This window comes from Bufo bufo, chromosome 4 (assembly GCF_905171765.1).
Source record: "Bufo bufo chromosome 4, aBufBuf1.1, whole genome shotgun sequence".
Lineage (NCBI taxonomy): Eukaryota > Metazoa > Chordata > Amphibia > Anura > Bufonidae > Bufo > Bufo bufo.
The window spans coordinates 571,203,637-571,217,284 of NC_053392.1; the positions used below are offsets into that span (position 1 = coordinate 571,203,637).

The 13,648-nt window shown below is 46.8% G+C and overlaps 1 protein-coding gene across 1 annotated transcript in view; it reads right to left on the bottom strand.

Annotated features, from left to right (window-relative positions):
* Positions 1 to 3,689: 3,689 nt before the first annotated feature.
* CAMKMT (calmodulin-lysine N-methyltransferase) overlaps positions 3,690 to 13,648 on the bottom strand; it is a 534,662-nt gene continuing 524,703 nt past the window's right edge. The window contains exon 11 of the mRNA XM_040430327.1: positions 3,690 to 3,872. Within this exon, the coding sequence (XP_040286261.1) occupies positions 3,798 to 3,872 (75 nt within the window). The 3' untranslated portion in view covers positions 3,690 to 3,797. The remainder of the gene's footprint in view (positions 3,873 to 13,648) is intronic.

Below are 13,648 nucleotides of genomic sequence, written 5' to 3' on the forward strand. Positions count from 1 at the left end.
GCAATGCAGAAGAATACTGGTCTATCTGGTGGTCGGGATCATGGGACCAAGTGTGCATTGGCTCATGCACATGCGCTGTAGCACCTGTTCCCGGCCACCTCTTATCGCCTCTGTCAGTAGCTCCCCTCCCAGGCTACCCCCTATGTCCTCTAAATGTTAGTATAGAACAGCTCCAGGGCATGCTCCTTGGAGCAAGCAGTCCTATACAGCTATGAACATGGCTGTGAAGCGGACATGCACAGGCAAGAGGCGGGCATGATTACAAGCGGCGACCACCTCCTAACTGCAGAGCTATGTAACCGTGCCAGCGCTGAACTTGGAAGGTTAGACAACCCCTTTAAGGTCAGCAAAACATTGTCCCAAACCACTTCAGTTTTTAATTTTCTCCATATGCTAGTCCATTGATGATTTACAGTACTTGGATTTCTCTTAGCAGTCATTTCTGCATCGTTACTCTATTATACCATTGTTGGCCGCTTTCTTTTCGAGGAATCATGAAAAACAACCTTAGCTGAGGCTACCTGTATCTGCAGTTTTATTTTAGAAGTTCTCTTAAGATGTTTTCGAAACCTGTAGTTTACAGTAATTCTTAATGCTCCTTCTGAGCTATTTTGGCAGCCAAGCCACAGGAAGATTGATCACATTTCTCACTTTTCCAAGTCTTCTCCATAAAGTATCAGAGCTGTAGCTTTGCAACATTTCTCAAATTATGTTAGAGAATATATTTTTTTACTTTGACAGCAGAAAAGTACAGTCATGGAAACTATATGTTGACTACTTTAATCTCATGTTCAGGTTGTAGAAATGGCCATGTTTTGGTCGTTAAAAGGGTTCTGAATAAATATTACTTCTTAACGGCAGTCATACATGATGGATAGTCATCAGCCAAACCCTGGTTTACATGAGCGCAATCTCTACTGATTCCCCCGATAAACATGTACGTATTTATTTGAATAAGAAGATGTGGAAGGGTAATAACCCGCTGCTAGACATTGCAGCTACACAGCAAACATTTGGCCATGTTGGATTTCATCTACCATTGGGAATCAGTCGGAAGACCCCAAATCGATTTAGATGACTTTGATCAAAAGTCCATGGCCAACTTAAAGGGGTTGTCCCGGTCCAGACATATCCCCTTCTTCCCCCACTCAGCCCCTTTGACATGAGCATCGGAGCATTTCATGCTCGATGCTCTCCCTTGCCTTGCACTGTATCACGCAGGGCAAGGGCTTTTTTGTTTACATTTTTACACTGCTAGGCAGAGGCTTCTGCCTAGCAGTGAGCCCGGTGACCTCACCGGCTGTGATGGGCAGGCTTTAGAGCTGCCCTAGCCATTTTACAGGCTAGAACAGCAATAAAGCCCGCCCATTAGTGCAAGTGACGTCACCAGGAACACTGCTAGGCGGAAGCCTCCACCTAGCAGAGACCCAGTACATCACCGAATCTGGAGAAAAAGCCCTTGCCATGCACGATTCATGCTTATGTTGGAGGGGCTGAGTGGGGGAAGAAGGGGATATGTCCAGGTTCAGCTCTGAACCTGACAACCCCTTAAATGTTTCTGTTTGAGACATAAAATGAATTGTTATATTGTCATCAAAGCAAATATCTCTCTGACTACCGCTGCAAACACAGTGTTACCTGGAGTAACGTTCTGGTAAGGAGACTGGCCTTGCAACCTACTACTGCTGGGACCATGGGTTTGGGCCAGGCCATCTGCATTTAATTTGTATACCCATATTTGGACACACTGCTCTGTTTCCACGATCTCTGGAAAAAAAAGTTAGGTGAAAAGGCTTTCTGTAAAATTGGTCCGAGGCTTTGTGTGACTTAAGGGCCCTTTACACAGGCTAAAAATTGGCCTGATAATCGCTAACAAGCATTCATAGGAATACTCATTAGTGATTATCTGGCAGTGTAAAGGTGTAGCTGATTTACCCAATGAGCGAGCAAAATGCTCGTTCATCAGGTAACTGCAGCTTTCATGCAGTCTTTTAAACCGTCGTTCGCCAGCAGCAAATCATGCCATCTAAACAGCACTCTGCTGATTCTGTATGGGGATAAGTGATTGCATCAGCGATTGCTCCTCCTCATACTGTGGAGGAGATCACTGCATTTAAAAGGGACCTTAAGGCTAGAAGGACAATTGTGGAATGTTAAGATTTGCAGTCAAGTAGAGGCCCTACAGCCAAAAATGATATGAAGGAACATGACAATGGCCAAGAAATCTCAATAGTGGCTGCTTATACTGCAAAAGATAAGCTACTTGCAGGGATGCAGGTGACAAACCTGAGACAGCCAGGTAAGAGAGTGTCAAGTTTGTGGCCACAACACAACCAAGACTGTCGGATGAAAATACAGCGTGACTGCTGTCCAGATGGATCATTTCTATGCACTGCCCATTACTGCTGATTTCATGGTGTGTGAGTAACTTTACTTTTAATCCTGCAAGTAGGAAAGATAAATTAGGGATACAATTTCTACCTTTTGCTTTGAATAGGAGGGCAAAAACTCTTTGTTAAGGTAGGAAGGTCACATAGCAACAGCACCCATTATTGTCTAATAAACCTTAAGCCTTTCCTGATTCTTTCATTGTACTTCCTTTGTCCATGAAGAAATACTAGACCTTTCTCTACGACGATGGTGACAACGACTTATTGTGATTAATGCAACCACAGTGAGCTGTTCTGTACATGACATCAGGCAAAAAGCAAAAAATGCGTAGTATATTAAGGGAAAAATAATCTCCTAATCATGAACTTTAATCTGAAGTACTTCAACACCGACAGGAAAGGCTGCAAGTATTTTTTTTACCTTGAATCATCTTGTATAATAACCTCCAAATTCTACCATAGCGGGACAGAGATTTACAGGTAAGCCCCTTCTCTTAAAAAAAAAAATCCCCTTAGATTTTCATTTGTCTCAAGGGTGTTCCTGGATATCCACTTCTGTTTATTATTCTAAAATTATAAAAAAAAAAAAATAAGGAACAGAATAACATAGAAGAAAACCGCAATCAATTCCGTTCAGAATTTTTTTTTTTTTCATATTTTCTTAACTAGAAAAACATTCTAAAAACAATTTGCCTGAATATAATACACTGCTATTTTTTTTTTTTTTTAGCCCACGTTAAGGTCTTTGATTTGAATTTTCACAATAGGCCATTGTAGCCTACCAAATAGTCACCCGAGCACTGAACAACATTACATTGTAATCACATACAGTGGTAAATATTCATGAGAGCTTTGCCTGATTTGATTATAGCATTTATCTGTACTGTAGAATGCAACATTTCCATAAATAAAACAAGGTGTGTTTTGGTAAGATTTCGAAAAGAACACCCATTTTCTTTGGGGATCTGATTAGAGCTCACTTTTCATTCTAAGAGAGGCCCTAAATGTGCTCTTCTTCTACCTAAACAGATAATAAGCACTCGGTTTACTCCCCCTTCTTGACTCAACATACTGAGACTAATCGCAGATAATTGAGGAGGAGGAGCCGAGAGCCGGGTGAGCCTTTGTGTCCACAGGACAAATGGTCAGTTCATGAGGCTTTTGTCTGATCCAGTCATTTCTTATGGTCTTCAGAGGGGGGTTATGCAAGTCGAGAAAAATGAACAAGAGAATGCAAAAAAAAAAATATATATATATATATATATAGATCTATAATAAAATTACAATTATAAAACCTGCTTTCAATTGTGACTTTTATTTTAGGTGTAATAAAAAAAGAAAAATAACATGAAATGCCCAGAAAAAAAGTAACTTGTGAGATCTTCTATTTCTGCAGATGAAACTTCACTATCTTGATGTGAGGATGAGTAATATCGGATAATGGATGTCTGGGTCGTAAACGTCACTATCTTCTTCCTTAATCTGAAACAGTAAAAAAAAAAAAGAAGGGATAAGAGAGTACTATATGGGAATATCTTCTCCACAATGCAATAAACCAGAATGATATTAAAAAGTTGATGTTGAATTTTTTTTTAATATAAGTAATCAGCTCATCCAATAGATCAAGACAATATTGAAGAGATCTTCCCCGAATATTGTTTTGAATGTTCTTCATTTATAAAATGCTGTTACAAATGAAATGATAATAAATAGTAATAATCATCATCATAATAATAATAAATACACACGACCTATTAAAGCTACTACTAAGAATAATGAGCGCTATATAAGCAGGTCGATAATTTGAGTGCATGGCGTAACATTAGTATTTTATGCTATAACATAACGCGCTATAGAAACATGTCTAAAAGCACTGGATATTTAACTAATCTATGTATTAAGCAATCTCAGTTGGATTTCTTTTCGCGTTTTCCCCCAGGTGAGTAAAATACGTAAAGCGGCTCGTATATTGGTCAGAGATTAAATATAGAAATGAGTTATATTCTAGCTGCGACTGGAGAGAGAGAGAGAGAGAGAGAAAGGGAAGTCACATGACAGACAAGAAGCATAATGCAGGGACTACAGGTGATCTGATTCCATTATAATATCTTCAGCTTCTAATGTATCTACTCACAATGCGTTGTCACCTTAAAGGTCAATTATTTTTATTTATATTCATAGAAACAAAGCCATTATACAAATAATATATATAAAAAAAAATTGACATGCCTTTTAGCTCACCTAGAACTATTTCCTGATGAAATAAAATGCCAACACAGATATTTTACATGTTAAAGTGCTGCAAAATAAAACGACTGAATAAAAAATAAAAAAATAATAAAAAGAAGCCTCGAACCTTTTAGTGTAGGTGTTTAGCACTGGTAGAAAATATCTTTTGTGTAAAATGTCAAATAAATTGCCTGCTGTACAGAAAACACATTTTGCTAATTAAAACACCTTTATTGTTTCAGATCGGCGAAACGTAAAGTAAAACAAAACCCTGATGAAAAGAAAGCGATTTTCCAATTTGATACGCAGAATAAGGTCGAAGAAAGCAGCTAAGGAGGCAATAATATAGTTGCTATTAGTAGCTTTATGGGTTACAGTGTAATTGGATGTAGCAAGCTCAGACCCACCGGGTGAACAGCAGCTGCCGGATTGGGGGGGGGGGGGGGGTGGAATGGGTGGGTTTCATACTGTTTACCTTAAAGACAATTCACAATTATCAACAACACTCTGCAGAGATTAGAAATATCGGGCACTTGGGATAGACATTTAAATAAGGAAATGGAGGTGAAAAGTCAGCCGTCTTGACACCAGGATAGCAGAGCTCTGGTAAGTTATAGGCAAATACAAAATATGATAATTTTTTTTTTTTTTTTATGCACTATTTTAACTCTTATTTGCCAGAATATTAACAATAATTACCAGCAAAGGAAATAAAAACCCACACAAACACAATGGCATAAAAGTGTTAACGTACCGTTCCCATTGCCTTGTTCCTAGAGCTGGTTGTAATACAGTCTGTCAAAAAAAATAATAAAAAGCACCGGCATATAGTGTGGCATTGCACAGTTTTGATTACAGGCTTGCTTCTTTTTTTTTTTTAACGGAAATAAAATTTCACAGCTAACAATGAAAGGTGAAAAGTTTAAGAGGCAAAGCTGTTCCTCCTGATCACTGACTGTTAATCAGCTTCATGGGTGGCTGCCTAAATCTGTGGATTTTTTATTTTTTTTTGTAACTTGCTTTACTGCCAAGATTGTAACTAATTTTTCGTCTCCCCCCCCCCACCCTTGTTGTAGAAGGAGGGGAAAACATCTCCCCGTAGAATGCAGCTGCGTATGAGTGACATGACGCGCTAATGCAGAGGGCAAAATTAAAATTCATGAATCTCTTCACAACCATTTGTGTAACAAGATTAAGACGAGACAGCAGAAAATAGCTGCATTATCAGACTTCTTACAGTTCTCCAGCTGGTTACGCTCTATTCCAAAACAGTAGGGATAAGAGGATAACATGCAGCCTCAAGGAAAACGCCTCTTCTTATTTTGGGAGCAAAAATCATCCTCGGGAAGATGAGGCATGAAGGATATGTACAGGCAGAAAACGCAACCCTGCCAAACAGGCAGAAATATTGAGTTGTACTTATCAGCGTGAATGTAAAACGTAACAAAAGCTTTCCTATGAACAAGGGACCCGCAGCTAACAATTTACACAACAATGTTGGACAAAACACACTGGCGCACTGAAAAGAAAAGAAATTGCAGCTCAGAATGGGGACGACAAGAAGCCAGGGCAACTTGCTCTTTACTGCGCCACTTGTCGCAAATGAATAAAATGAGTTGTAGCTTTAAGTGTGGAATATACAATAAACTTCAGTCGGCGTCATGAGTATGCAAGTGGAAGATACTACGTGGTTTACTTACGGGCAAGAGAAACAGAAAAGAAACAGTGACAGGTTAAATCAGAGGCATTATACAGAAAAAATAAATTTCAATTAGAAACCTCCAGCAAAACAAATAAGGTATATATATATAAAACAAATAATGTGTATATATATACACACACATATATATATATATATATACACACACACACAAAAAAATAAAAAAGATCAACACAAAAACGTTTTAAGGAGAAATTGCAGACAATGAATTAAACTGCAATTAGCTTTTTAAAGACCTGAAAGTATCTTTCATTTGCTTTGGTAAATCTTCATGTCCATTTTAGAGGAGTAACAAACTTAAAGTGTACAGAATACAAAAGTACATTTTATAAATGGACTTCTAATATCTGTCAAAAGTATGTGTAGAAATGTTTCTCAAGGTTCTCAGAGCTGGAGATGTGCGAGATTCAGAAGTGACCATAGGGACAGACATTTTTGGGATTTGCCAGAAGTGTACAGCCTAGAGAAAACAGGAGGAAATTCACTAAAGCTGTGATGGCCAAATCCAGCCCGCGAAGCTGTGTCATGCGGTCCGTTTGACTCACTGGAAAAAATATTTTCCCCCACATTAATCAGCGCAGTGAGCGCTGTGAACGGCACAGGCAGCGCAACGATGCTGCCTGTGCCTGAAATAACAAATAGCAAAGCTCCTTACAGCAAGGAGCTTTGTTATTGGTTGGTATAGGCGCGCCAGAGCGATACAGGTCGGGTCAGGCACGGGAAGCCGGCAGGCGCTCGAAGGAGGAGGGGCCGGCTCTAGTGACCCTGCTCCCCCCTCCTCCTGTCACCCCACTAATGACCCTGCTCCCCCCTCCTCCTGTCACCCCACTAGTGACCCTGCTCCCCCTCCTCCTGTCACCTGACTAGTGACATCTGCTTCCCCCTCCTCCTGTGACCCCACTAGTGACCCTGCTCCTCCCTCCTCCTGTCACCCCACTAGTGACCCTGCTCCCCCCTCCTCCTGTCACCCCACTAGTGACTCTGCTCCCCTCTTCTCCTGTCACCCTACTAGTGACCCTGCTCCCCCCTCCTCCTGTCACCCCACTAGTGACCCTGCTCCCCCCTCCTCCTCCTGTCACCCCACTAGTAACCCTGCTCCCCCCTCCTCCTGTCACCCCACTAGTGACTCTGCTTCCCCCTCCTCCTGTCACCTCACTAGTGACATCTGCTTCCCCCTCCTCCTGTCACCTCACTAGTGACCCTGCTCCCCTCTCCTCCTATCAGCCCACTAGTGACCCTGCTCCCCCCTCCTCCTGTCACCCCACTAGTGACCCTGCTCCCCCCTCCTCCTGTCACCCCACTAGTGACCCTGCTCCCCCCTCCTCCTGTCACCTGACTAGTGACATCTGCTTCCCCCTCCTCCTGTGACCCCACTAGTGACCCTGCTCCCCCCTCCTCCTGTCACCCCACTAGTGACTCTGCTTCCCCCTCCTCCTGTCACCCTACTAGTGACCCTGCTCCCCCCCTCCTCCTGTCACCCCACTAGTGACCCTGCTCCCCCCTCCTCCTCCTGTCACACCACTAGTGACCCTGCTCCCCCCTCCTCCTGTCACCCCACTAGTGACTCTGCTCCCCCCTCCTCCTGTCACCCCACTAGTGACCCTGCTTCCCCCTCCTCCTGTCACCTCACTAGTGACATCTGCTTCCCCCTCCTCCTGTCACCTCACTAGTGACCCTGCTCCCCTCTCCTCCTATCACCCCACTAGTGACCATGCTCCCCCCTCCTCCTGTCACCCCACTAGTGACCCTGCTCCCCCCTCCTCCTGTCACCCCACTAGTGACTCTGCTCCCCCCTCCTCCTGTCACCCCACTAGTGACCCTGCTCCCCCTCCTCCTGTCACCCCACTAGTGACCCTGCTCCCCCTCCTCCTCCTGTCACCCCACTAGTGACCCTGCTCCCCCTCCTCCTGTCACCCCACTAGTGACTCTGCTCCCCCCTCCTCCTGTCACCCCACTAGTGACCCTGCTTCCCCCTCCTCCTGTCACCTCACTAGTGACATCTGCTTCCCCCTCCTCCTGTCACCTCACTAGTGACCCTGCTCCCCTCTCCTCCTATCACCCCACTAGTGACCCTGCTCCCCCCTCCTCCTGTCACCTCACTAGTGACCCTGCTCCCCCCTCCTCCTATCACCCCACTAGTGACCCTGCTCCCCCCTCCTCCTGTCACCTCACTAGTGACCCTGCTCCTCCCGTCACCCCACTAGTGATCCTGCTCCCCCCTCCTCCTGTCACCCCACTAGTGACCCTGCTTCCCCCTCCTCCTGTCACCTCACTAGTGACCCTGCTTCCCCCTCGTCCTTTCACCTCACTAGTGACCCTGCTCCCCCTCCTCCTGTCACCCCACTAGTGACCCTGCTCCCCCTCCTCCTGTCACCTCACTAGTGACCCTGCTCCCCCTCATCCTGTCACCTCACTAGTGACCCTGCTCCCCCCTCCTCCTGTCACCCCACTAGTGACCCTGCTCCCCCTCCTCCTGTCACCTCACTAGTGACCCTGCTCCCCCCTCCTCCTGTCACCTCTCTAGTGACCCTGCTCCCCCCTCCTCCTGTCACCTCACTAGTGACCCTGCTCCCCCCTCCTCCTGTCACCCCACTAGTGACCCTGCTCCCCCCTCCTCCTGTCACCTCATTAGTGACCCTGCTCTCCCCTCCTCCTGTCAACTCACTAGTGACCCTGCTCCCCCCTCCTCCTGTCACCTCTCTAGTGACCCTGCTCCCCCTCCTCCTGTCACCTCTCTAGTGACCCTGCTCTCCCCTTCTCCTCTCATCCCACTAGTGACCCTGCTCCCCCCTCCTCCTGTCACCCCACTAGTGACCCTGCTCCCCCCTCCTCCTGTCACCCCACTAGTGACCCTGCTCCCCCTCCTCCTGTCACCTCACTAGTGACATCTGCTTCCCCCTCCTCCTGTCACCTCACTAGTGACCCTGCTCCTCCCTCCTCCTGTCACCTCACTAGTGACCCTGCTTCCCCCTCCTCCTGTCACCTCCCTAGTGACCCTGCTCCCCCTCCTCCTGTCACCTCACTAGTGACCCTGCTAACCCCTCCTCCTGTCAACTCACTAGTGACCCTGCTCCCCCCTCCTCCTGTCACCCCACTAGTGACCCTGCTCCCCCCTCCTCCTGTCACCTCACTAGTGACCCTGCTCCCCCTCCTCCTGTCACCTCACTAGTGACCCTGCTCCCCCCTCCTCCTGTCACCCCACTAGTGACCCTGCTCCCCCCTCCTCCTGTCACCTCATTAGTGACACTGCTCTCCCCTCCTCCTGTCCCCTCACTAGTGACCCTGCTCCCCCTCCTCCTGTCACCTCACTAGTGACCCTGCTCCCCCTCCTCCTGTCACCTCACTAGTGACATCTGCTTCCCCCTCCTCCTGTCACCTCACTAGTGACCCTGCTCCCCCCTCCTCCTGTCACCTCACTAGTGACCCTGCTCCCCCTCCTCCTGTCACCTCACTAGTGACATCTGCTTCCCCCTCCTCCTGTCACCTCACTAGTGACCCTGCTCCCCCTCCTCCTGTCACCTCATTAGTGACCCTGCTCCCCCCTCCTCCTCCTGTCACCCCACTAGTGACCCTGCTCCCCCCTCCTCCTGTCACCTCACTAGTGACATCTGCTTCCCCCTCCTCCTGTCACCTCACTAGTGACCCTGCTCCCCCCTCCTCCTGTCACCTCATTAGTGACCCTGCTCCCCCCTCCTCCTCCTGTCACCTCACTAGTGACCCTGCTCCCCCCTCCTCCTGTCACCCCACTAGTGACCCTGCTCCCCCCTCCTCCTGTCACCCCACTAGTGACCCTGCTCCCCCCTCCTCCTGTCACCTCATTAGTGACCCTGCTCCCCCCTCCTCCTCCTGTCACCCCACTAGTGACCCTGTTCCCCCCTCCTCCTGTCACCCCACAGGGAAGAAGCTAAACAGACTCCACCGACTATGATGGGATCCTTTCAGTTTCCATTCTAGATCCTGTCTTTTTACCGGACACAAAAGTGCTGCATACAAGGCTTTTTTGTCTGGTCTTTCCACAGAATCTGCAACAGAGACTCCAAACACAGCCTCCAAGGCAGATTTGAAGGCCTACGTATTGTGTATTTTAGTAATGCTCACACGTGCCCCCTCACAATGTTTGCATTTCTTTCTGGCAAAGCTACCTGGTTCTGGCCCACGAAATTTATACCATGTCTATGGTTGGGCACCACTGCACTAAAGCAATTTAAAGGGGTTATGTCACTTCATCAAATAGCATCTATCATGTGGAGAAAGGTAATAAAAGGCGCTTACTTATGTATTGCGATTGTCCATATTGCCTCCTTTGCTGGCTTCTTTCATTTTTCCATCACATTATACACTGCTTGTTTTTTTTTACGACCACCTTGCAATCCAGCAGTGGTGGTCGTGATTGCACACTATAGGAAAAAGTGCCGACCTCTCTGGTGCCCAGGACCGTGGGAGCTCACGTAGGCTGGTGCTTTTTTTCTATAGTGACACAACCCCTTTAAGACCTTGTCTTAAAATGCATCAACATTTTGGGCATTTCTGGTCTACAGTGTCAAGTCAGGTTTTACACCTATTTATGAAGCAAATGCACCAAAAAGAATAATCCACCCCCTCTGGCTCAGAAGAAAGGGTCGTGACTAAACATGCAACAATGTGCGTCAGTTTTGTGCCAAAATTTTACAGCAAGGTAAGCCAACCAATAGGTGGTGTAAACTTAGACAAACGTGTCTAACAACGCACCAGATTTATTATTGGGCAGGAGCCATTGTGGTCAATTTGGCCCATTTTTAGAATGCTGTCTAAATTTTAGACAGGGTCAGTAAATCTGTCCCAACGGCCGTGTGCATGAGGCCTGATGCAGATAGTGAGGTGCTGTCATGTGACAGCCGCTCCGCTCTCTCAATCAGCGCACAACATTGAAGATCCATGGGAGTGCCCTCTGGTGGCTGCTAACTTGTAACTTCCATCTCAGAATAAAGAGCAGAAGAGCTGCACACAGAAGGGAGCAGGAACATGCCAGTACTAATGGGGAAGTAGAATTGGCTATACATACAGTATATGTGGCTCTTTCTGTTGTAATTTTTGAAAGTTGCAGCATTTTTTAGTTGTTTCTTTAAATGTCATAAACTGCAATGGGAATTGCTGCATACTAAAGCAGTACAATGTGGCACTTGGACCAGAACAGGCTGTGCACCCTGATCCAGAGAGAGAGCTCCCACGTAAAGTGCCAGATGTCAGAAAAGTTTCCACCTTGTTTCCCACAAAAAGCGATGATCTTCTGTACTTGCAGTAGCTCTTCAGCCTCCAAGCCCCGTTACAGCTCCTAAGCAGTTATTATGAGAGATTATATCCAAAAATATACTGTATATTAAAAAAACAAAAAACAGAAAGGTGTGACACCTAAGGTATAGATCAATTTCTATCCCTAGTGGACTATGATTTCAAAGGAAGGGATAAGTGGGTTGCTAGATATAACCACTTGCATGGGCTGAATGTGAAGGCAATTATCAGGAACACCATTTGTTCCCAATAATTGCCTGAACGTGAGCAGAGATGAGAGCTGCATTTACCTGCAGCAGTAAACTCCTCTGTATGTACAAACCGGATTCCAAAAAAGTTGGGACACTATACAAATCGTGAATAAAAACTGAATGCAATGATGTGGAGGTGCCAACTTCTAATATTTTATTCAGAATAGAACATAAATCACGGAACAAAAGCTTAAACTGAGAAAATGTACCATTTTAGGCCTCATGCACACGACCGTTGTGTGCACCCGTGGCCGTTGTGCCGTTTTCAGTTTTTTTTCGCGGACCCATTGACTTTCAATGGGTCCGTGGAAAAATCGGTAAAATGCACCGTTTTGCAGCCGCATCCGTGATCCGTGTTTCCTGGCCGTGAAAAAAATATGACCTGTCCTATTTTTTTCACGCCAACGGTTCACGGACCCATTCAAGTCAATGGGTCCGTGAAAGAACACGGATGCACACAAGATTGGCATCCGTGTCCGTGATCCGTGGCCGTAGGTTAGGTTTTATACAGACGGATCCGAAGATCCGTCTGCATAAAAGCTTTTTCAAAGCTGAGTTTTCACTTCGTGAAAACTCAGAACCGACAGTATATTCTAACACAGAAGCGTTCCCATGGTGATGGGGACGCTTCTAGTTAGAATACACTACAAACTGTGTACAAGACTGCCCCCTGCTGCCTGGCAGCACCCGATCTCTTACAGGGGGCGTGATCAGCACAATTAACCCCTTCAGGTGCGGCACCTGAAGGGGTTAATTGTGCTGATCACGGCCCCCTGTAAGAGATCAGGGCTGCCAGGCAGCAGGGGGCAGACCCTCCCCCCCCCTCCCCAGTTTGAATATCATTGGTGGCCAGTGCGGCCCCCCCCCCTCTATTGTAATAATAGGTTGGTGGCCAGTGCGGCCCCCCCCCTCCCTCTATTGTAATAATTCGTTGGTGGCACAGTGTGCGCCCCCCCCTCCCTCCCTCTATTGTAATAATTCGTTGGTGGCACAGTGTGCGCCCCCCATCGGCCCCCCCTCCCTCTATAGCATTAACAACATTGGTGGCCAGTGTGCGGCCTCCCATCTCCCCCCCATCATTGGTGGCAGCGGAGTTCCGATCGGAGTCCCAGTTTAATCGCTGGGGCTCCGATCGGTAACCATGGCAACCAGGACGCTACTACAGTCCAGGTTGCCATGGTTACTTAGCAATAGTACAATAGTAGAAGATTCATACTTACCGGCTGCTGCGATGTTCGTGTCCGGCCGGGAGCTCCACCTACTGGTAAGTGACAGGTCTGTGCGGCGCATTGCTAAATGAACTGTCACTTACCAGTAGGAGGAGCTCCCGGCCGGAAGCAGACATCGCAGCTCCCAGGTAAGTATGAATCTTTTACTATTGTACTATTGCTAGTAACCCGCTGCCACCAATGATCGGGGGGGGAGATGGGAGGCCGCACACTGGCCACCAATGTTGTTAATGCTATAGAGGGAGGGGGGGCCGATGGGGGGCGCACACTGTGCCACCAACGATTTATTACAATAGAGGGAGGAAGGGGGGGGGGGCGCACACTGTGCCACCAACGATTTATTACAATAGAGGGAGGAAGGGGGGGGGGGCGCACACTCTGCCACCAACGATTTATTACAATAGAGGGAGGAAGGGGGGGGGCGCACACTGTGCCACCAACGAATTATTACAATAGAGGGAGAAAGGGGGGGGGGCGCACTGGCCACCAATGATATTCAAACTGGGGAGGGAGGGGGGTCTGCCCCCTGCTGCCTGGCAGCCCTGATCTCTTACAGGGGGA